This window comes from Gigantopelta aegis, chromosome 2 (assembly GCF_016097555.1).
Source record: "Gigantopelta aegis isolate Gae_Host chromosome 2, Gae_host_genome, whole genome shotgun sequence".
NCBI classification, from domain to species: Eukaryota; Metazoa; Mollusca; class Gastropoda; order Neomphalida; family Peltospiridae; genus Gigantopelta; species Gigantopelta aegis.
The window spans coordinates 5,998,275-6,024,571 of record NC_054700.1 but is presented as its reverse complement, the minus strand read 5'-3'; the positions used below and the strand labels follow the sequence as shown (position 1 = coordinate 6,024,571).

Below are 26,297 nucleotides of genomic sequence, written 5' to 3'. Positions count from 1 at the left end.
GGTATTTGCGTCTTGACAGTGAGAGAGAACTGGGGTAAAGTTCAGCCGGCCATATTTTGCAAAAAGCTCGGACACTGGTTTTTACACTACCCATTAAACCATGGTACATCAAAGCCTTTACAGCTGTTGTATGTTTGAGCTATGAAAATGTGGACATACATGTAAAAAAAAAAAAAAAAAAAAAAATTTACTTTGCAAAGTACTAGTGTAGAAAATCACTGTAAGCCAAAAAACCTCTTAAATTTGCTGCCTTCAACATTGGTTCTTCCCTTACTAAATTTTGTTTCAGTACAACTCAATATGCAAACAAGTTAAATAAATATGCAAACTAGAAATGTTTTTTTAATTGTTTTCTTTTGTTTAATTACTTAAGTACTTACACATTGTTCACAGCGGATCGAATTTCACATAAATGTTGTGCAGGAACATTAGTCCATTGCAGAGCCAAGTCCACCATTTTACTAGCATCCATCAGTCCATAACCGTATCGCAGACTTACTGTGAAATAAATAAACAGGTGGTAGTACGTTATTAACATGAATTATCTCCCTTGCATTGGTGATTTTGTCGGTTTGAGGATGAAATTTGGAGAGAAAAAAAAATCTAATTTTCATTATTATTCATACTTACCTAGTGCTAGCACAACAAAATGCTATACAACCTGAGTCATTTCCTCCACTGCAGAACTGTCTTCCCTTACCTGATGTACATCCATATCCATGCATGGCACACCATAAATCTCAGCCTATAACTTGACTCACTTATAAAAAAACCCACCAATTAATTTTGTGATTTTGTGCAGAAATATTCAATACAATTACAGCTGAAATATATTTTTTTATAAGTATAATTACTGAAAAAAGGTAAAAAACAATATTTAAAAATGAGTAAATAAATGAGTGTATCTCTGCTGCTGCCAATACCTTTCCTTCCCAAACCATTGATGACCCACTCTCCGTCAGTCATAGGATTTGGGTTAGCGGCCAGCATTGTGATGTACTGCACGTCACGCCACGTCAGCTGAGGGCTGAAAACACAGGTATATTATCATAAGTCAATAATTTATACATCATGAATAAAAAATAAAAAAACGGAGGAAAAAAACACCCACGATAGGATGGAGAAAGAATGCAGAGATGCGTGGGTAAGGGACTGAGGGGCAGCAATTTTTCCAAAGCATAAAAAGTGTAAAAATCCATACCATCAACTTTTCAGAAAGTTTGTAATTTATATCCTCTAAAACTATTTTCAGAAAGGTTAAAAAGTAGTTTAAATGTACCTGTGAATTTTCCAATAGCAGAAAAGCACATCTAAGCATTTGAGGAATTAAAACATTCTCTTTCTCGCTCTCTGTCTCTCCCTTTTTCTCTCTCCATCTCTCTTTGTTTATCTGTCACACTCCCTCTATCTTTCTCTCCATCCCCCTCTCTCTCTCTTAAAAGTCTATACCGTCGAAAACAATCCTGATGTAAAACCCTGATGGGGGCTGGATATTTTGAGGGATGAGAAACTGGGGAGATGTGGACCATGATTAGGTAGCAACAGTAATGGACGGAGAGAATGAAAGAATAGAAGAGGGGTGGAGTGGCGCAGAACAATAAGTTACTACTTGATGTAAAATGCGAGATGTGTTATCTTTACTTGGCTTCCAACATGAGAGCGACAAGTCCAGCTGCAAGAGGGGCCGAGGCTGAGGTCCCGGTGTGAGAGCTCGTACATCGGTTGTGCAAGTCAACAGTTGTCTGAAATCACAAAACATTAAACATTTAACTTCTCCTTTAGGTGTAACAATAGAGCGACACATCCAGCTGCAAGAGGGGCCGAGAATGAGGTCCCGGTGTGAGAGCTCGTACATCGGTTGTGCAAGCCAACGGTTGTCTGAAATCACAAAACATTAAACATTTAACACTCTGTTAGGTTAAAGTTTAAAATAATAGTAATAAAATAAAATAACACCACTAGAGCACATTAAGTAATCATTGGCTATTGGATGTCAAACACCGGGTAATATTTTGACAAGTAGTCTTCAGAGGAAACCCGCTACATTTTTCCATTAACAGAAAGGGATCTTTTATATTCACTTTCCCACAGACAGAACAGCACATACCACAGCCTTTGATCTCTTTTAGGTGAAATAATATAGAGGGCTTGTACACTGGTTGTGTTTGTCAATGATTGTCTTTAAAATAAACAATTAGTATGGATTGCATAACATATTCTGAAAAGTGAAAAAATCTAGCAATCCATATGAATGCTGGACAATTATCTTGAATAGTTTTGGAGATGTGCTCTGGAAATAATAAATCTTATATCTCTGAATATTTGTTTCTATGGTAACCGACAAACTATGGAAAATGAAAAATCATTCATACTAAAAAGCACCACCATACCACTAGAGTAATATGGGTACAACATTTTGTGAAATTATCTGGAAATGTTTTGGAGTGGTACTTCGAAAATATTATTGAACAGAACGACAGACAGACTGATAGGTTTTAATATCCCCTGCAAATTGCATTGCGAAAGAAAATAAAAACCAAACCCAACAAATGGAGACTAACAAGCCCCATCGTGTAGGTGGTGGCGAGTATTGAACTGCACTACTCCAGGTACAATTGCTTGGTGCCATGTACAGACGATAATAAAAACCAAACCCAACAACTGTATGTCTAACAAGCAACTTACGATCTGTCTCTCATTGTAGGCCCCACTGCTGTAGGTGGTGGCGAGGGTTGAACTGCACTCCTCCAGGTACCAGGGCTTGATGCCATGTACAGAGGATAATAAAAACCAAACCCAATGACTTACAATCTGTCTCTTGTTGTAGGCCCCACTGCTGTAGGTAGTGGTGAGGGTTGAACTGCACTACTCCAGGTACCAGGGCTTGGTGCCATGTACAGACGATAATAAAAACCAAACCCAACAACTGTATGTCTAACAAGCCACTTACGATCTGTCTCTCGTTATAGGCCCCACTGCTGTAGGTGGTGGCGAGGGTTGAACTGCACTCCTCCAGGTACCAGGGCTTGGTGCCATGTTCCGACGTGCTGCTGATTGACAGGGTGTAGATGCTGTCCGTGTAACCGTCGCAATTACACGAGTCTTTAGCGGCGCCACCATTGCCAGATGCCCACACAAAGATGGAGCCTTTTCCACCTCGGCCCTACAAACACAACAGACAGTGAGTTAATGATTAATAACATACAAAAAATTAATGCTGCACATACACCACCTTTTGTATACATTTCAATGCAAAGTCTACAATGTATGTAGCAATACATTCTGAGGGAAATACAACATATGGCCATATGATTTGCATAGTTTAGGACCAACAGTTAATTAAAAAAAATGTACGAGTTATCTACCCATGAATTATCCACTCTTAAGGCAGAGCACAACGTGATTTTGCCGTTATATAAGTGGCAGCATTCTATATGCAATCGTTATTATTTGGTAAAAAAAACAAAACAAGTAACTTCACATCACTGGAGTATTAGGTTAAAGCCGCACACCCTAGTTCCATCCAGCTAAAATAAATTATAATTTGGTTAATCTACAAACCTGTAACACACTTAGATCACGTTTTTATCAAATGGAGTGAAAAAGCAGGTTTTATATCGATAAATACCATGGGAATCCCCATGTCCCAATTGCTTGAAATAATTTTGAAAGTTTGTATTCTGATGTCACCGGTAGATGTCGCTCGAAGCACAACAATGCCTACGTCACGACAAATTTCACAGACTTGGGGTGCGTTCTTTTCACCTCTCCTGGACATGTTCCAACTGTTCTGTCCTGGTTGTATCCCCTCTCCAGATATCGTAGGACTTCACAAAATCCTTCACATACATACATGTTGTACATGTACTAATAATACACTGCTATTCATTCATAATCATTTTTATGCTACTGTTACTTTATGTGTATCTTAGGTTTCAACAAAACATCACTGATCAAACTTTACCATGTGTTCTTTTCATTTAATTAAATATTCTGACGTTACCGACATGTGTAAAACCATTCTTCACTTATATATTGATGCATGCTCCTATCTTTTTAACCATTCATTTAATTACCTTTCTGAATCCACTAAAAATACAAAAAAAAGTAGTATTTACTTTCTGAATTCCCTCCTTAAAAATAGAGAAACAGTATTTACTTTCTGAATCCCCTCAAGGAAAGCTTTCTTGGCAAGCTTGCCAGGCCCATCGACCACCCGACCGTCATCGTCCGGTCCCCAGCTTGCCGAGTAGATGTCGATGTGAGACCGGTTAAAACTGAGCGAGTTCGCTTCCACCGCATCATACACCTCACCATCCAGCATCTTCACACCTACAGTCAGAGATAAACAACAATAACCTCAAACATAATCAAATCTAATTTAAAATCAGGTCCGTCATACATTTTTATAACTACAGTCAGTGATAAACATGATAAACAATGAGAACATCACACATAATCTCTTATCTAATTTAAAATCAGGTCCATCCAGCATCTTCACAACTACAGTCAACAGTAGTCAGTGATAAACATGACAACAAACTAAGCCCAGTTTTACATGTACACATATATCTATGACTGAACCACAATTCATATAACTGCAAACCGTACAAGTAATATAGCATGAAATTTACATGCTTCATTTCACTCCGTAATAATGTAATTTTCTGCGTGAAATAAGGAAGGAAATGTTTTATTTAACAATGCACTCAACACATTTTATTTACAGTTACATGGCATCGGACGTATGGTTAAGGACTACATAGATATTGAGAGAGGAAACCTGCTGTCACCACTTTATGGGCTATTCTTTTCAATTAACAGCAAGGGATCTTTTATATGCACCATCCCACAGACAGAACAGTACATACCATGGCCTTTGTTACACCAGTTGTGGAGCACTGGCTGGAACGAGAAATAGCCCAATGGGCCCACTGGCAGGAATCGATCCTAGATTGATCACGCATCAGGTAAGCGCTGTACCACTGTGATAGGTCCCGCCCCCGGAGTGAAATAAATGACAATAACATGTAAACATACTATAGTCCGTCCCACAGGGAACGCCTTTTTTCATACTATGGAATTTACTACAAGTTATTTATTTCTGAGTCCATTGTTTTGTAGCTTGCACACAAAAATTGTATTTGTTTTGTTATTTATTTCACACTTTTAGTTTTCTTCTTATGCTCAACCAAACTGAAATTATTATCAAAAAAACACTTTTGTAGAAGATGGGATGAACTATAGGTTTAACTTCTAGTCTTAAAATTCATAATATATACATAAGTTTTGTTAATATGTTATCTTCATGACAATACAAAACTTTATTTGTATACACTGTATTGAAACCAAAGATATAAAGAGTATGAAATTAAAACTCTTGTCTGAAGTAAATAAATTACATCTAGTTTATATCTAATGATAATATACTTTAGGTTAGTGACCAAAAATACAGAAATATATATATCATCATATCTTGAAAATCTATGATGCAGAATAAAATCACTAACACAGCTGTAGACAAATTAGATTTTTAAAGTATTAATTCAGGATTTTACAAATCCACTAGCCCTTAGTCATGGCTTAGGCTAGTAAATGTTTGTTCTGGGCTAGTGGAAACTATCACTGTAATACACAGAGTGCTAGTCGAAGCTTCTGTGAGGGCCAGCGACTTTCTCAAACATTTGTCAAGCACTGATTAAGTTAATAGTTGTGTTGTTATCGTTTATCAGTAAACTTGCCTCCGATCCTTGCTTTGAAGGCGACGCCCACGCCACACTTGGTGTTGTTCATCGCGGCGGCCACTTCACCCGCACACCGCGTGCCGTGTCTGGAACAAAAAAAACACAGATTACATCACTAAAACAAGCCCAGTCATGGTACAATGGGTGGAACGAGAAACAGCCCAATGGGCACACCGACGGGAATCGATCCTAAACCGACTGTGCATCAAGTGAGCACTTTAACACTGGGCTATTTCCTGCTCCTTGTCTGGAATAAGAAACACACAGATTACATCATTAAAACAGGGCTTCACAAATCAAAATTTACATATCCTGACATGGGGTTAATCCAGAAATTTTTTGCATAACATGCTGTACTTTGTTTTGTGTTATAATTACAAACTTTCCGCTTTTATACGATTTCCTCAATTCGGATTGGACAATGTGGAAGAAAAACTGAATGTTATCCTTTGATAAACCTCTGAAAATGACGTCATTACACCAGCTGGGACGTCATTAGGTAAAACAGGTTATGGAAAGGATGTTAGAAGCCGATTTATGTGTATTTTAACTAAATATGGTGTGCTTAGGCATTTGTTCATACATTTCAGAAGGTGGGGGGCTAAACTGTGTCTAGTGAAATTTATAAGTGGTTGAAACATGCTTCCCTGGAAAAGTATTGAAAAAAAGAGAAAATCTGCTTGATTAAGGGGAGGGTTCGACTGCCATAACCCACCCTCTGCACAAGCTCCTGTCTTTGTAATTACATAAAATCTGTCTGTTATTTTTTTAAATGAATTTATCGATGTACGACTGTCAGAAACTGCATAAAATTGTGTAGCGTAGTGAAGGATTTTAAAATAAATACCTAAGAAAATGACATCATTACATCAAATGGGACGTCATTACGTAAAGCAGATCATGGGAAGAATGTTAGATTTATGAATTATGTGTAGTTTTAACAAATAAGTTGTGCTGTTTGTAATTATAAGAATTGTTTGTAATATTTTTGTATGTATAACAGTCACAAATTTAATATAAAATCACTTCGCTACGCTACACGATTTTATACAATTTTTGACTGTTATATACGATAAATTCTCAAAAAATAACAAACAATTCTTATATAACTTTTTTTTTATAAATTATTATTTAAAAACCAACATAAAAGACATACTGCTAGAACTGAGCATGCAATAAATTTTACCATACATGTATAGTTATGGAAAGATAGAGCAAAACAAAACCTTTATCATGCCTACTTTGAGAATGCAGTATGCAGTTAAAGGGTTAATATGTTCAAACAGAAGCCCACTCATTACCTATTCTCATTTGAAGGATCATATCTTGGCAGAGGATCATTGTCATGGTTATTCACATCATAACTGGCATAAGGATCCTAAAAATAGAATGCAAAACAATATCAAAATCGGAGTATAATACCTTTAAATTACTAAACACCAACAAAGTAAAAATAAAATAAAATTCTGATATTTAAAAAAACCATAAACTGAGGTTTCAAATTGGATAGAAAAAAAGAAAGAAAAAAACCCAATATGTGTCGTGTCAGCATATATCATAATTTTCTTTTAAGACAGATTTTATAACTGATGTACATTATGACAATTTTGTCACTTGCTTACCCTAATATAGCTCATGATTTATTAATAATAGTATGCGACTGTCACTGTATATACAAAATTCTCTCTCTTTTACATGTATATAAAGGAAACCTAAACTGCTTCGCCAAAATGTAACATGAAAAAGTAGAAATTGTCAAAAAATAAATTAATCAATTTGTATTTCACAAAAAACAACATGAATGGTTCCATGTTATTCTGTGAGATATACTGTTACCGGTCAAACAATGTGCACTTTTCAACGGATAATATATCAGTTTGTCATTAGGTTTGCTACATCTTTTTGCTAACAGTATTCTATTCCAGGTGTTAATTTCATCAGTCTCTGATGATCTGGATTCTGGTTTTTTGAAAGTCGTTATCTTCCTTTTCTTTTCATTTTTGTGGTATCCATTCTACATTTAAACAAATTAAGAGTTTGATGCTAATATGAAAGCTTTGCAGCTAATATGAAAGCTTTGCAGCATATTTGGGGGGAGGGGGGGTAATGAGTACAGGGGTGCACAAATGTAAAATTGTGATGTTTGCGTGGTGGGCATCCAGTAGCTGGGGGGTGGGGGGTGGGGGGACCTCACAAATTAGCTACATGTAAATGCAAAAGTTGACATGGTCACTTGCTGCAGCGTCTGTTGGAAAAGTTGCACCCATGATATGATAAAAAAATTAAACAATATGTTTTCAAACGTTTTAGGGTCGGTTAATGATAGACTGAAACAGTAACAGCTTGCATTCATCTGAACCCTATGAAACTCTTTGTAGGAACTTTAATGCACAAAACATCTCCAAACAATGAATGAGCCAGACAGTAATGCATACAAGTGTAATTAAGTAAAACTCTACACCGGTGTAGACTACTTACAGGGTATACATGTCTAGTAATATCAGTATGATGACACTGCAACATAATCAATAATACATGTAAATAGGTGAAATAAAAACCAAAACATTTCAGTGGTTTTCTAAGGATTCTATGCATTTAAAAGTCTTCCACATCAAAAAATGGTTTGGTATAATAAAAAATACTGATAATAAAATATTTGTTTTTAATTTTTGTCAGGGGTACATGTGTATGAGAACTACATGTAAGCAAGCAGGATTTCTGTCAGAGTGTAAAATGGGTATGGCACCATACCAAAATGTTTTAACAGATATTATTTTTTTTAATTAACTTTTTGACAAAATTAATTACTCTTATCATTACTGTATGATTTTCTTAAAGGGACATTCTTGACTTTGCTTAATTTTTTTACATGTTATCGACAAACAGAGACTTTTTAAGGACTGTAATTATATATCAAGTATATTTTTCTGCATACAATATTAGTGGCTGTATGTTAAACATGTTTCTGATCGTTCTAATATTTGTACTAGGTTAAATTTCATTTTATTTATTAAACAGTTGTTTTTTCGTACGTACAAAATTATTTGAAGACAAAATCCAGTTTGGGCTTCTTACAAATATTAAGACACCACAAACACATTGAATATACAGACACTGATATTCTAAACAATAATATATATGTGAATATTTTTGGCTCATTCTGTTTGGCTCATTCTGTCAGTCTAGACGTCCAATAGCCGATGATAAGATAAAAAATCAATGTGCTCTAGCGGCGTCGTTAAATAAAACAAACTTTACTTTACTTTCTGTCAGTCTATTTACCAAATTAATATTTTATCACAAAGAAATGTGTTTGTTTGTTTAGTTTAAAGTCACATTTCACCGATTTGAACTAAAGGTGACATTACTGCCACCATAAAAATGTAACATTTCTCCCTGTACAACTGATTTTATTTTATCATGAAAAAATATATTAAAATATCTCATTTTCTTTGTTGTTCAGTATATAAGACAAATTTCACTGTTCTGAGCTGAAAGTTTGTTTGTTTTCTTTAACGACACAACTAGAGCACACTGATTTTTTATTTGATTTTTTAAAATATATTTTTAATAAATGCCACAAACATTTAACAGAGACAAAGACATTTTTTTGTTGGACATTAAATTTACAAACATGGATGATGATGATGATGATGATGATGATGATGAGATGAATGGTGAAGCCGCTGTATTTCCATTTCGGTATGGGACTACTTGACAGGTCCGTACTCCACGCTTGTTGTCAGTAGAGCTATCTCGGTATCACCCGAGCCCGGGGTACACGGAACCTGCAGTGCATGCCGGATAATCATCCTCCATGTGGAGTCATACACTCTGGAGACACACCATAATCTCACCCGTGAAGTGGGTGAAACTCGGTGTATGTAACCATATACCTACCCATTGAGCCTAGCGGTGCACTCACTCTGGGTTGGAGTAGGTACTGGCATGAAAAATCCTCCACTGCATATTGATTTATTAATCATTGGCTATTGGATGTCAAACATTTGGTAATTTTGACATATAGTCTTTGAGAGGAAACCCATTACTTTTTTTCATTAGTAGCAAGGGATCTTTTATATGCACCATCCCACAGATAGGATAGCACATACCATGGCCTTTGATTTACCAGTTGTGGTTGAAATGAGAAATAACCCACTGGGCCTACCGATGGGGATTGATCACAAACCGACCGTGCACCAAGCGAGTGCTTTATCACTGGGCTACGCCCCCCCCCCCCCCCCCCACACAACCCCCATGTTCTAAGCTGAATGCAAACGTTGACATTGCTATCCCCACAAAAGCATAACACTTCCACTCATTAAAAAAAAATAATAATAATAATTTCACAACAGTTTTAACATACATAGTTTTCTATCAGATCTGTGTGCGTGCGCTCGATTCCGTCATCAAGAATTGTAATGACAACATTTTTTCCTGAAAAACCTTTCTTCCATGCCGGGATTACATTCATGTCAAATCCACCAGTGGCGCCACCATGCTAGAAAAATCAAAACAACATCTGTCAAAGTCTCAGTAAAAAAACCTTTATACTGTTCGTCATCATATAAAAACCTTTAATTATACTGTTCATCATCATATAAAAAACTTTATACTGTTCGTCATCATATAAAAACTTTATACTGTTCATCATCATATAAAAAACTTTATACTGTTCATCATCATCATATAAAATGAAAGGAATATTTATTTGTTCAATGACACATCAACACACTTTAAACTACAGCTACAGTAAAGCATACTTATAACGAACATGCTTAGAACGAACTACTGCATAGAGCGAACTGATCGTAAAGTCCCGTTTTATCTCCCTGTACATTAATAACCAACTTGTACAAATGTGTACAACGAACCACTGCTATAAGAAACTAACTATCATGGTCCCTTACAGGTCGTTATAAGAGTACTTTACTGTATTTGGTTTCGAACATTTGGTAATTTCAACACTTGGCAAACTTGGATGTGAATGTTTTTTTGGACAGGAGTGATTAATTGCTCTCCTAACTTAAGATTATGAGGAGCCATTTAAAATATTACTATATTAAACATTGATATTTAATACTTTTGTTGTACTTTATTTTTTAATTCACATGCTAAGAGGAGTTACAAATGAGTCTTCTTGAACTAGTCTCAGGGCAGTGATATGGATATGGGGGGACTGATAGCCAGCTTTGGCTCCTTGTTGGAGTTTAGGGTCACCTATACCGGGTCACGGGCGACCATGTCTCTGGTATATGGAGACCCGCCTCCAAAGAAGAGGACCGGAGGAACTGGAAGAGGAAGGAGAAGGAAGAAACCCGTGCTGGGGACGGCTCAGGAGGGGACAAAGCTGGCGGCTCAACCCCCAGTGGCGGTCCCTTCTGCGTCGCCGCCCCCACCGAGTTCTCCGGAGAGGACGCGACAGCCATCGGCACCCGCATCCCCGGACCCGCCCTACTTGGACTTGGACACAGCGATGTGCCAGCCGGCCAGTAGGTCACCACCGAAATGGACCTCCACTCCTAAAACGACGACTTCGGTGCAGCGGTCAACTTTAACGACCGCTCCCGTTGAGTCGTCACCAGGATTTGTTGCTGTGGCGGCACCAAAAAGGAAGGCGTCATCACCGACCACCCAACCAGCCAAGACCAAGCCGCCGCCGGAAGCCGTCCCCCTGAAAGAGGAAGAGGAAGAGGACGAGGACGAGGACGAATGGAGCCTGGCCCTGGGTGGACTTCGCCATCAGCTCCACCCGTACATGCAAGGGGACACTCTTCAACCGACCAAACTCCGAGGAGGTTTCGCTAACATCGACTGGAAGCCAATGGAGGACGGCAGCAGCTACGAAATCCACCACAAGACCTTTGGTAGTACGCCGGGAGTGATCGTGACCCATCGAAGGGACCAGACCTTTAGACAGTGCGTCTTGTTTTGGAAGATAGACAACAGGTCTCTTCACAAGATGCTCAGAGCAGTCTGCGGCCCCGGTTACTCCACGGTAGTACAGGCTCTACGCCAGCGACAAGACCAGCTGCCGTCACTCCGAGTAACTCCAGGATCCCCGAGAAACCAACCTTAACTAGGACAGGTATCCTCCTTTTTGGGCTTAGTTGGACTTTAAACGTTTTCGATCGAGATTCAAAATTTCTATGTTTATTTTTTTTATAAATAGTCCAACGCAATTTACTTTGGCGCCCGTTCAATTGCTCAAATCACCTTAAAACCTTTTTGGCCGAGCAGTCAAACTTATTTTTGGGTTTAAATTCTTAGTCCGGACATGATGTTAGGTGCAGTTATTCTCTGTAGACTATAGCTTTTTCTAGTTAGACCCGAAGGAATCGAAATTCAGCCAGTCAGAACACGGCTCATTTTCGGTGTCTACTAGTCGGTCCGCGCAGTCGCTGGACACAACTAAATTCGTATTCCAAATTCCGCCCACCTCAAACTTATCCCCCCCCCCCCCCTTCTCTGTCCTGGACTTAGTCACTGGCAAAGGCCAGAGATTATGCCCAGGACAGACATGCTTGAAACCTTCGTGGTATAGGAGCATGTAAATAATTTTTGGAATGGAATGGAATGGATATCCAAATTGATAACTCCCCTTAAACTGCGAGGTCTGACTTGGTAGAGGGAGAAAAGGAAAGGAAGGACAGGAACATTTGTTTAAAGAATCCTCAGGACATGTTAAACATTTGTAAAATAGTCTGGTTATATCGACACTATTTTAAAAGTGCAAATGATCTAGTCATATTTAAAGGAAGGATGGAAAGAAATGTTTTATTTAACGACGCACTCAACACATTTTATTTACGGTTATATGGCGTCAGACATTTGGTTATGGACCACCCAGATATAGAGAGGAAACTCGCTGTCGCCACTTCATGGGCTACTCTTTTCGATTAGCAGCAAGGGATCTTTTATATGCACTTATCCCACAGACACGATAACACATACCACGGCCTTAGATATACCAGTCGTGGTGCACTGGCTGGAGTGAGAAATAGCCCAATGGGCCCACCGACGGGGATCGATCCCAGACCGACCGCACATCAAGCAAACGCTTTACCGCTGGGCTATGTCCCGCCCTAGTCATATTTAAAATGTCATTAAACGATAGTTTCTTCAGGGCTTTTTTTACTTGTCAGTATTAGACTGTATTATGTCTGATTTTTAAATATCGAAAATAAACAACACCAACTCACCAAATACCACTGGTCTTTATACTGTGGATCAATAAAATGTAATGGATTACTGGTGTCTGTATTTTGAAAGTCTCGCTTTACCCGTTTTATACTAACTTGCTGTTCATGCCATATAACCTACAAAAAAGAAAAGAAAATTCATAAAAAATAAACAAAGCAAACACAGAATGGAAGTGATTGTAAAAATTATTATTATGTGCTGTAGAAATTACAGACAACACATCGTCACCATAGGTCTGTCACATAAACACTCAGTCTGTTAAGCACATTTCAGGTGTTGAGCCTGTGACTCAGTCTGTTAATTAATCTTTTGATTTTTTTGTGTCATGGGGATGGAAGAATTTTTTTATTTCTCTTTGGCATAATCCAAAGTGGAACAGACTTAGAAGTAGCTACTATATTCCATTGTACTTTAAATAAAATACCATGATAACAAAACCAAAAGTAATAGTACACGTATTTATTATTAAAATAAATATTACTGCATGAATAGAAATGGGGAAATTATACAACCGTGTCCGGTGTATCGGCGCTTCCGGTGATTCGGTGCACTTGGTATTTTGCTTGAGTATGCTTAGGAATTTGTCATGTTGTCGGTGTTTTTAACGAATTAAAGTTCAATTTCTTTTTCAATGGTTAATAAAGTATCAATATATTTATTGTTAAGGGTGCAATTAAAAAAAAAATTAGAATTATCAATAATTATATCATAATTTCAAAATAAATCATACACCTGTTTTCGTGTATATAAACGCGAAGTAGGTCAGCTTATTGATATTAAGAATGTTAAAACCAGTCTGAAAACACCTTTCCCGCATTTTTAAAATTATAGTAAACAGTATAAATGTAATTATTTTTGTTCGATTATTTTTATTTAAACTCAAAAGGAAAACCAGGCAAATGCAAACAAAACAAACATTTTACACCTTAATTGACAGTCATTCCAGTTCACAATTATCACATTGTTATAAAAAATAAAAGCGAAATAAGATCCACTGTGTGCACAATCTACCCGAGAAAAATAAAATCCATGTAGGCATCTTAGCCATGCATGACACGAACATGTATACATTTGTAGTACTGTGCCACTCAAAAAAACGATTCTGAAACTGATCATGAGATGGGTCATGTGTGATCGTTCATTTTCATAGTAATATTTTTAACAAGACAAAACAAAAAAGTACTAAAATAATTTTGGGACAATAGTGTAGCGTTTGTGGGCTAAAAGTGAGGTCATGGGTGGTCTATAAATAGCGGAGTCAACGATCCACATCTACTGCTACTGCACCGAATCACAGGACATGCAAATTGTTTTGGATACAAGGGGGTGCCTATATTTATGCACCATTTTACAATGTTTATTTACTACAGACATAAAACAATTTGTAGTGTATTTCAGATTATGCACTTCTTCATTGGTGAGAGACACATTTTATTAAGTATTTTACAGTGTTCACATAGAAAATGGTCCTTGAATGCTTAGGTGCGCCGATACACCGGACAGCACTGTACTTTTAGTAATCGTTTATCACTTTTCTTGGTTTGTTGTATTCCAGCATTCATGTCAACAATTACTAGGGACAGGTACACAGTTTAATAATAATAATAATAATAATAAAAAAAGAAGATTTTAACAGACTTTTATTTTAACTTCTCAAATGTATGAATTAAAAGAAACATTTTCTTTTAGTATGTCCATATTATGCTTTGAGCAGGAAATATTTCATATCGAATACTTTATAGTAAATCCTTCAAGAGAAAAATTTAATTTATTGATTTCTACCCAAAATATAAAGTGTATTGAAGGAATAGCCTTGTTTTTAAAAAGAAATCTGCCAGTTGAAATTGATTATACCTGTACTGTAATTTGTACACACAGCGCACAATTAATTTGTTTTAAAAGTAGTTATCTTGGTCATGTGGCCTCAATAACTGAATAAATATCTTGTCTTGACTTGAATTAAAAGAAAAAGTCTGAATTATATCCACATATACATGCATGTACAGCTATTTGATGATTGCAATAATCTCAAGTATTTGTGTGCGTGTGTGCAAGTGCATAAGTGCGTGTGTGCGTGTGTGTGTGTGTGTGTGTGTGTGTGTGTGCGTGTGCGCATGCATGTGTTTGTGTGTCTTGTCGGGTGTTTTTGTATGTTTTGGGTTTTTATTGTTTCCAAGGGTTTTTTGTTGATTTTTTTATTTTTATTTTTTTTATTTTGAGAGTTTGAATTTTGTGTCCTTTTATGGGTGGTGGTGGTGGTGGTGAGAGGGTGGGTCACTACTTTTTACAGCTACAACATTTTACTCTAATCTTTATAGTGCTCAGTATGTTCTGGTTTCATACTAATATAGAATGATTTCACAAATCACGTGACAGAAAACCCCCCACCAAATATTACTTATATAATGGAATGTCGAATGCAGGCTCTTTTACCATCCCCTACCCCTCACCATCATTTACATTTCAACTTATTTCCGTGCTTATATCTAATTACGGTTCAAGCACACTGTCCTGGACACACACCTCAGCTATCTGGGCTGTCTGTCCAGGACAGTGGGTTAAGTTGTTAGTTGGTTAGTGAGAGAGAAGAGGGTGTAGTGGTCTTACACCTACCCATTGAGCCCTTAAGAATTCACTCTGGGTTGGAGCCAGTACCGGGCTGCGATCCCTGTACCTATCAGCCTGTAGTCCGATGGCTTAACCACTGCGCCACAAAGGCTGTCCCTCACCATCAAGTTGCCTCATTTATTTATTTAAATTTGTTTTAACACCCCGTAATGCTCAAGGCAAGGGAAGTAAATATTTGGTCTGTAAGTGAGGAGTGAGACCTTTAAGTCGTGTTTTCCTCCACGGAACTGTTTTACCTGACTCATCTGCACACACAGGTATCATCCAGCTTTAACCTACCTGTTCAAACCACCACATGTATACACTTTCGCAGAATGTTGACACTGATGGGCTAATTAAAGTTTTGGCCTTCATTTTCGACTGACTGACAAATGGTGGAACAATTCGGTGTGGGTACACACGGACGAAACACGAAAAGGACGGCAATGTTTGCTTACAGTGACACCTCAAAATATTTATTGTTGATCTATAACATGACTGACATGGGCACCGTGACATGCAGGGTTTCAATTGTGAAATGTAACCCGACATCCATGGATCTAATTTTGGTAGATTTAGCATAATTTTATTTAAATATAAAATTGGGAATTTTAGGTTCAACTTCAAATTTTTGTAATAAAGTATACTCACCTAGAAAATTGAAAGGAGGTTTTCTTTATAAAATTTAACCTGATACCCATCGATCTGACTTTTGATAGATTTAGCATTGTTTTATATACTAATGAAAAAAGGTTCCTGTGTATCATTAAAATCTCACTAATACTTATTCTTTTTAAATGAATCAAAACCTTTTGTTTGCCATACATGTATTATTTATCTGATAAAAGTACGGTAAACCAGTCATGATTTCTGAACCTACATTGATGATGTAAAAGGACAATGTATTGCTGAACAGTCATTTTGTAATCACATGACCAGTTGCTTACAGTTCTTCCACTAATTGTTCTTAATTCAGTGATGTTTTGGGATGTCAGACTTCCAAATATCGATTCCGTAGGTGTACCATAGCCTGATATAGGCATTTTTCAAAAGTTGTTGTCACACGTACGTTCCCTCGAGTACTGGTAACTGTTGATAACATCTCTGCAGACACTGTATGGTGTTCTGATTAACACTAATGAACACCACAATGTCTAGCAACAATGTTTTGTGCCATTCCAACTTTAAGCATACCAATTGCTAGAAGTTGTCCATTTTCTGAAAGGTGTGACATCACGTTGAAGACAATCAGATGCCAAAGAACATGTTTTTTTGAGTGGTGAGAAGCCATACAATCGTTTTGCGGTTCAACGAAAAGGAAAATAACATCAACCAGGATCACGTGACTCAAAATGTGCATAAGGCAAGCTGTGCACAAAAAATGTCAGTTGACAGAAAACCTTTGGAATTATGAAGGGAATGGCTAACGAATCATTTTCTACAATTTTCATGGCCAGACTTCAAGTAAATAAAATGTTATACACATTCATTTCAATCACAGGAACTTTTTTCCACTAGTATATATAAAGTTGGGAATTTTAGGTTCAATTTTAAACAATATTAAGTAAACTACTACTATGTGTTGGTAATCAGTCTTCACCCGAAAAGGCAACTGGTAACTTACCTGGAACGTTTTAGGTGAGTAGCAAAATTGATAAGAGGTTGTAAGGTTTTATTTCTCAAATTCAACCTGACATCCAAGGATCTGACTTTAGCAGATTTAGCATTGTTTTACATTAAAGAGGGGAATTTTCTGTTCAACTTCAAAAACATCATACATAAACTACTACCGTAGTATTTGCCAGGAAAGGCAAGTGATAACTCACCTGGAAGGTTTTGGCAAGTGGCAAAATTGATCGCCTTGTAATAAAAAAATTAATATCATCAGGAAAAGCAAGTGATCACTTGCGCTCTCATCTATACTTGCGTGGAAAGTTTTATAGGTCTGCAGCAAACTGATTGCCTTTCAATAACAATTTAAAAAAAAACATCATTTGAGATTTCATCATGTGATAACTTGCATATTCTTTCAGGAGAGTGATCTTTAGCTCACTTGATTCTGTTCATGGCCAAGACTGTGCGTTAACTTGTGCCAAGTAATTCTCTATTGATACATATATTTTATATGGTGCCTATAAATTTATTTAAATTCGCCATTTTATGTTTGGAAATTATTTAGGCCGTAATGAAATTGACCCTTCATCTTATTTCGAACTTCCCTTCCTCCCTGTTATCCCGGAGTTGACCACTGGCTAAGTCCGAGGTAAAGTCCGGGATGGGCGTGCCTGAACCTATTGGATATGGGCACTTTAATATAGTTCCTGGCCTTCCCTTCCTGTATGTTAACAAAAAATACTACTACATGTATAATATTAAATCCATTTCATCTCCTGTTAGTTTAAAGAATAAATCAGCTATTTCAATATTATATTGCTGCGTTAACAATAAAAGTTAAAGTTTATTTTGTTTAATGACACCACTAGAGCATATTGATTTATTAATCATCAGCTATTGGATGTCAAACATTTGGTAACTTTGACATATAGTCTGAGAGAATTAACCAGCTACATTTTTCCATTAGTAGCAAAGGATCTTTTGTATGCACCATCCCACAGACAGGATAGCACATACCACGGCCTTTAACATAACAATCATGGCGAACTGGCTGGAATGAGAATTAGCCCAATAGGCCCACATGACGGGGATTGATTCTAAGTGTTAACAATAAGTCAGTACAAAATTATACTGCATAATCAATTATTTATAAGAAACCAAAAACAATCTAAAACCCTGGTAATAAATTATCAGTCTTGAATTTGTAACCAGATGAATTATATTTGTATCTCTGACAGCAACACAGAATGTTATTTGATGAATAATAACTAATGTGCAAATCATGTAGCCTCAAGCTTATAATGTTAATGACGTTAAAATATTTTAAAATAATTACAGTTCAAGATGAAAAGTTGGGATTTTTTTTTAACATTCAAAATTGGGTTATAAAATGAGTCAGATATATATATATTTATCCCACAATCACTGTATTCATTGTCAAGATATGATGACTAGATAAAATATAGGTCACGTGACATTAGCCCCACTCGACTCGAGTATTTCAGACTAGATTTTCAATAAACATACTACATATATCATTTGTTTTAGTACAGTAAATGCAAATAAATTTTATTTTGCGATAACAATACAAAACTTGTATATTTGTTTATGAATTGGGAGTTTAGAAACGCTTTTTGAATGTGACAGAATGTAGCTAGCGTCTTACAAAGAATGACGTCATGTATCTTGTATGACGTCATACGGCAAATCCCTTGCTAGGTTGGCAATACTCTATTTGTGTACACTAAAATGGAATAAATAATGATTTTCCAACTATCCCTGTAGGCTTGCAGAATAAAAGAAATAACTCAGGTGGAATGGCAAATTGCAGGATAAAGCCGATATCTAAAGACAGTAATCAGTTATTCCATATATATATCAATGACTAGCCACATACATAAGTGATAAAACCTTGGATACCTTCTCATGGCTCGAATCTAGGAATTGATTACGGCAATTTTAAAATGTTTGGCAAAATGCTCACAAGACAGCAATTAGTTTTGACTGCCTACAGAAATGATAATTTAAATTTGTAACATTTGCAAAAAATACATGTAAACACAGAATGAATAACCTAAATTTATCCCTTAAAGTAACGGAAGTAATTTTTATTCAGCGACTAAAAAAAAGCAAAAAAAAAGATAATGTCCATGACCTACAGCAATTCATATCGCTGCTATTACAATTGCCATCAGTGCCACTGTTAAATTCGAGCCCTGCATACTAGAGAAATGTTTCTGAAGGGAACGGTGTGTGTGTGTGTGTGTGTGTGTGTGTGTGTGTGTGTGTGTGTGTGTGTGTGTGTGTGTGTGTGTGTGTGTGTGTGTGTGTGTGTGTGTGTGTGTGTCATGAACTGTCTGTACTAATCAACAAGCCAATGGACATTTTGTTTCTCTACAGACTTCAGTGCCTGGGAAGAATGGGTGTTTAATGACACCTCTCAGTTCACTGTCCAATCAACAGTTAAAAGGTATTGGCTAGAAATAATATTGCCATCCAGTGGTAAAAGCCATTAACTCGGTTTTTTATTTATTTTGAGAAAAACAAAGTCGAATTCCGTAGTTCCAAGATTAAGTATTGGTTGGTTGATGGTCACAAATAAAAACATAATGGCTGAAACACTATAATGATTTTCTTAAGTGATTTCAAGCCAATTTCAGGTTTTATGAAACTGCTTTATTTTCCGGTGGGAAATTGACTTAGAACCATTAATTGATAGAGGTACGTGCAAGAGCTGGGTTCTTGATCTGCAGTGAGGATGAAGATTCCTCAAATTTAACACGTTTTTACAACTCTCTTCTCTTCCTCTTTTAACTTACTTTCGTGCTTATATCCAATTAAGGTTCAAGCATGCTGTCCTGGCCACACACGCCTCAGCTATCTGGGCTGTTGGTCCAGGACAGTGAGTTAGTGGTTAGTTATGATGGTTGTTTTTTTTGCTATGTTTTTCTTTTTTTTAATAAATATTTAATGTCCCAGATCACAGAGCAGTTTCGGGGTAGTGGTTAGTTCTTAGTGAGAGAGAAGTCAGTGTAATGGTTTTACACTTGCCCACTGAGTTGTTAAAATGCATTCTGGGTGAACCCTGTACCTACCAGACTTATGTCCGATGGCTTAACCTTGACACCACAGAGGCCAGTTTTGAGAACTGCAATTCATGTCTATTTGTAAAACACTGTATCACCTTCACCAGCAAGGCCCGAAATTATCAAGGAGTAAGAGACAACCGACATTGAAAATACACAGTATGCTTTATGATAATCCAGATCACAAGCAGACTTTGTTTTCCATCTTAAAGGTGCTATGTCAGAGTTGCAATAATGGCAGACCCCGTCAAAAATATTAATAAATTTTTACTTTGAAACATAAAGTTTATACCTTCAGCTATATGCCTATAAAAAATTACAACCAAATAATTCCATTTACTAATAGAAAAAAAAAGGTATTTTAGAGGGGAATCTTGAGTGTATCACACACATAAACTAGTGACATCACCATTTTATGTGCATGCACGCATTCAACAGACTAAGTTTGTTCCATAATTCTTTGCAGACAACTGACAAAGAACAAAGATGGTGACCATGTTATATTTAGGCCAAGTAAAAAAATTTGTTTGGTTCCTGTTACATGCCAAAAACAAATAGGGTAGGTAGGTAGGGAAAACCTTCCCCCCCCCCCCTCCCCCCCATTTTCGAGCTAATATTTCCTGAATAGTATAGCAGATTAATATATTAAAAGCTCTTTCTTTGTGTTACAGTGCAACTGACAATACATACTCTAATGAGAATCATTAATTATTTTCTATAAAAAAAAACCCATGTCGTAACCTAGTCAAACCACAATCGGTATTAATGTAAACACCACCCAAGTCTAATACTACACGGTAAGGTTATAAACTATGATAACACTAAAATAACACTATAATTTGTTCATTGGAAAAAAGTTTTAATATCAAAGGTCTGATCCACAACATGGTTACACCCCCTCACAGCAACAACACTGATCTCCCTGGCCTATTTCATTGCCAGTATTGTAGTAACAAAATGTACTTCATGAACACAATGAAGATGTCAATAAAAATTAACAAAATAAGTTAACAAAAAGATCTCCATACTAACTATCCTCATAGCAGAGATATCAAAAGAAAACAACTATTTTCAGGAAAACAGTTTCCCTTTTGGTCGTCCATAAGGACACTGCACATTATCTTTGCACTGTTGACAAAGAGGTAAAACAGGTTTGTATTTTTGCTTTTAAAGGTCTGATCCACAACATGTTTACACCCCCTCACAACTACAGCACTGCAGACGCTATTAAATGTGAAAAGAGTTGTCATTTCTTAAGGTTTTGGGTACTACCAGTTCATTTCAAATGCCATGGATATCATCATATTTAATAATAAATACAGGGGTTATTTGTCAAACAAATGCAAAATATTGATAGAGTTGATGTCTAAATATTTAATTTAAGTAATCTTTTCAGCATAATCGGCTATTTTCATGTTTACTCTTTATGTTTAACATTGAATCGTAACTCGGTATTTCTAGAAGTTCGATTACGTTTTAGGGAATTCCCCTACCAAAATAGACTAGAAATTTGTATCATTCTGCTTTTTAACAGTAAACTAGCGTAACATTTTGAAGATTGGATTCACAAGTTCCGAGTAGTTCCGAATGAGTACGAGAACACGTCCGAGAGCATGTGGTGTCAATGGTGTCTTCCATTTACAGAGTAGAATGTCAAAAATGTGCTCATTCAAATCAAATAATATTACACATGTATTTAAATCAATTTCAAATGAAACGACATCCAAGGAATCGGAACACCTCGTCACATTTCACTACGCTTATATTTCGCGGAAATGTACGAGGAGTTCCGAATGGCTCTCGGAAGCTTTTCATTTGAAACTCTTCGGAAGTAAAATTGCGCGAAGTGTTCCGGGTCTTCTGGTAACGAGATCTTGGACTGACAGATCTCGTGGCATCTCTCTGCAGTTGTTGTTTTTAGAGTCGACGAAAATTTGGATTGATATTAATGGATTATTAAATAAAACAGGTGGAAAAAAAAAAGGGTGGAGAAAAGGTTAAAAAAAGTTTAGGGTCGGCACCAAAAATTTAGGGACGGTCGGGTAACCGGAACCAAACAATTTTTTTTACTACGCCTTAGCCACAAATTATTATGGAACCCTTCTTGTTGTCCAGTACAAGATTTTTAAAATGATTATTCTTGAGTTAATTATGTAAAGATTATGTGTGGGATAGATTAATTTCAACTTTGACATAGGACCTTTAAAGTATTATAAAGTTGTAAAATTTGCATTAACATCTGCAATCTACAATTACATGCTTCTCAATTTCTAGCTCTTGTTTCAACATTAAAATTTAAGATAAATAAAGATCGATTTCTAGCTCTTGTTTCAAGATTAAAATTTGAGAAGTAAAGATTGTTTCCCTCTCCATAAAATGAATTTCAAATGCTGACATATTTTTTTTTTTTTACCTCCGGGTGATTGTGAAGCAAGTCGTCATGTTCCAAACTTGGTGAGTTTGATCGTTTGGCACGGTTAGGAATCTCAAACAAGTAGTGGTCATCTAGACTTCCAATCTAAAAACACAGAAAATGCAAACAAACATTAAAAGAAAGGCAGTAAAAGGTCTAATTGAACAACATCTCATCATATTTTAAACTGCATGTGGCCATATGGAATCCATAAATTACAATGTGTGGTTTGGTTATTCCAACAGACAGAGACAGAGACAGAGACAGAGAGACAGAGAGACAGACAGACAGACACAGAGAGAGAGAGAGAGAGAGAGAGAGAGAGAGAGAGAGAGAGAGAGAGAGAGAGAGAGAATCTACTATCTGCACCATTCCATTGACAGTTCTAACTGCACATATAAGTTTTAAAAAAAATTTGCAAGAACAAGTTTCATGCACCTGATGCTTGTGCAAATACAAGTATACATAAAGTTTTGCAAACCCATAATTTTTCATTTGCTTATTAAATTTAAACTTACAAGTTTGGTTAGCTATTGCGTGTCAAACACTAGATAACTCTGATATGCATGTAAGTTGGTACATGTTTCCATTAGCAGCAAGGAATCTACTATATGCACTTTTCCACGGACAGGGCAGCACATTTTAAATCCTTTAAAATACTGGTCCCCATGAAGCATTGGTTGGCAGACACTTTATGCAAGCGCTCCACCAACTGAGCTATACAATGTTGCATGCATGTACATTAAACAGTAGATCCCATGAAATGGGTTACTTATCATTTTTGGAGCATAAACATTAACCCATAGTGTCAGTTCAAAGTCTAATATACAATGGCTTACATTTTAGCTTTTATTTGATATTGGTTGATATTGGTCATCACAACTATTCCAATATTTACATACTCCTCTCACAGTACATGTGCACCTACCCTCCCCCAACCCTTTTCTTTCTCTTTCTTTCTCTCCCTTTCTCTGTCTCTATTCTCTCCCATCTTCCTCTCTCTTTCTGTCTGTCTGTCTGTCTCTCTCTCTCTCTCTCTTCTCCCCTCCCTCCCTTTCTCTAAATTACAAAACTGTTCAGTTCCATTTGACTTTTGCAAAAAAAGATCTAACCCTCACCCCAAGCCCTGTCCAATCCCAACATCAATACAGAGAAAACCTCAAATCGACAAGCTATGTCAATACCACACACATGTGGACATTTAAATTTAACGAGCATGCAACTGAGATATTTACTCCAATTCAGTAGTCAGCTGGTGAAAATTGACTAAAAACACAACAACGCACGTACATGTACACAAAAATCAATAGCCATACAAATTTACTGTTTAGTCATTATTTAGCTTAATGGCGATGTGAAGTTTCCCTGTATATATACATATCTACACGTACAACCATATGTTTGACAACCATATGTTTGACGTACAGTTTTTCAGATCTGCATGCATATTAAACTGGACACAGAGTATATTACCACTGTCAGACTAGAGAAATATGGCATTAAAAAACCCCCATCAATATTGGGTATTTTTAATTTGTTTAATTTCTAGAAAAAAGCTAGATAATGCTTATAATTATATACATCATCAATATGATTATTAATCACTGGCTTTTAGATGTTAAACATTTGATAATTCTGACACAGACTTAGAGGAAAGCTGTTACGTCTTTTCCATTATCAGCAAGGGATCTTTTAAAAGTACTTTCCCAGACAGGACAGCACATGTATACAACAATCTTTGACATACCAGTCATGGGATACTGCTTGGGACAGGACCTGCTATGAAATTTGAACACTGCCAGATGGACAAATATTAAATATGAACTGCCAGACAGGCAAATATTATATATGAATAAGTGGGTCTCCAGAGAAATATAAACAACCATCATGGTGCATCAATTTTCTGCCATTTAGCATCATGAGCTACGTATTAACCATAGCACTTAACTTCTAATGACTTATTAAACTACATTGCTTGTGTTAATGACACCCCCCCCCCCCCACCCCCCAAATAAATCTGCAACACATCTGTGATGTCACTATGGCAATTTGCATCTCAACAACGGCAAATGCCGTCGGTGCCGCCATTAAGTTCGAGCCGTCACGGGCATGTTGCAGTGTCCTTGGGAGTTATTATAATGGAGTGAAATAAGAAATATCACAGACATGTCACAGTGTCCTTGGGAGTTATTATAATGGACTAGAACAAGTGACATCACGGTGTCATTATACTGGAATAGAACAGGTGACATCACAGATGTGTTGTAGTTTTATTCGGAGTCATTATACTGGAGTAGAACAAGTGACATCACAGATGTGTCACGGTGTCATTGGGAGTCATTATACAGGAGTAGAACAAGTGACATCACAGATGTGTCACGGTGTCATTGGGAGTCATTATACTGGAGTAGAACAAGTGACATCAAAGATGTGTCACGGTGTCATTGGGAGTCATTATACTGGAGTAGAACAAGTGACATCAAAGATGTGTCACGGTGTCATTGGGAGTCATTATACTGGAGTAGAACAAGTGACATCACAGACATATGTCGTGGTGTCCTTGGGTGTTATAATGGGATGTCTGTTTCAGTTGATAATTTGTGATGTTTGGATTCAGGTTGCATACATGTACAGATGTGTTACAGTGTCCTTGGAAGTCATATATATATATAATGTGGTTTCAGTTTCAATTGATAATTTGCTGTTTGACTTCTTGTCATACACGTAAATCACTCCTGTCATTCCCAAGTCGTAACCATTAAAGGGACATTCCTGAGTTTGCTGCATTGTAAGATATTTCCGAAAAATAAAATATTTCTACGATTAAACTTACATATTAAATATATTTTCTTGTTTAGAATATCAGTGTCTATATATTCAATGTGTTTCTGGTAGTCTTAATATTTGTAAGAAGCCCAAACTGGATTTTGTCTTCAAATAATTTCGTACGTATGAAAAAACTATATTTTAGGAAATAAGATGACATTTAACCTAGTACAAATATTAGAACGATCAGAAACACGTTTAATATAAAGCCACAAATATTTTATGCAGAAAAATATATTAGATATGTAATTACAATCGTTAAAAAGTCTTTGTTAGTCGATAACATCTTAAATATTTCAGCAAACTCAGGAATGTCCCTTTAACAAGTTTCGAAAGTGATCCAAGCAGGGGTGCACAAATGTGAAATTGTGATAGTTGCCCGGTGGGCAACCAGTAGCTGAAGTTTGGTTGCCCAACATCATCTCTTGGTTGCCCACATAGAGTATTTCATAAAAAGTTTTATGAATATAATTTTGAACTGTCTTTAAAATGAAACTGAAATTTAAAATGTTTTTATTATTATCATTTTTAACATTATTTAACTACAGCTCATCTTCGCTTCGGCTGAAAAAAAGTTTGTTTTGTTTAACGACACCACTGGAGCACATTGATTAATTAATCATCAGCTATTGGATGTCAAACATTTGGTAATTCTGACTCGTAGTCATCAGAGGAAACCCGCTACATTTTTCCTAATGCAGCAAGGGATCTTTTATATGCACTTTCCCACAGACAGGAAGGCACATACCACAGCCTTTGTCCGGTTGTTGTGCACTGGTTGGAACGAGAAAACAAACAATCAGC

General features: G+C 36.6%; 1 protein-coding gene across 3 annotated transcripts in view; it reads right to left on the bottom strand.

The window, feature by feature from the left end:
* The window catches only part of LOC121380459 (proprotein convertase subtilisin/kexin type 6-like), a 92,186-nt gene that overhangs the window by 17,197 nt on the left and 48,692 nt on the right, over window positions 1-26,297 (bottom strand). For all 3 annotated transcript variants that reach the window (XM_041509282.1, XM_041509290.1, XM_041509295.1), the window contains exons 2-11: window positions 22,668-22,772; window positions 12,947-13,063; window positions 10,111-10,245; window positions 7,046-7,122; window positions 5,742-5,830; window positions 4,160-4,332; window positions 2,951-3,163; window positions 1,642-1,742; window positions 924-1,027; window positions 381-498 (exon numbers count right to left, since the gene is read on the bottom strand). In XM_041509282.1, the coding sequence (XP_041365216.1) occupies window positions 381-498; window positions 924-1,027; window positions 1,642-1,742; window positions 2,951-3,163; window positions 4,160-4,332; window positions 5,742-5,830; window positions 7,046-7,122; window positions 10,111-10,245; window positions 12,947-13,063; window positions 22,668-22,772 (1,232 nt within the window). The remainder of the gene's footprint in view (window positions 1-380; window positions 499-923; window positions 1,028-1,641; window positions 1,743-2,950; window positions 3,164-4,159; window positions 4,333-5,741; window positions 5,831-7,045; window positions 7,123-10,110; window positions 10,246-12,946; window positions 13,064-22,667; window positions 22,773-26,297) is intronic.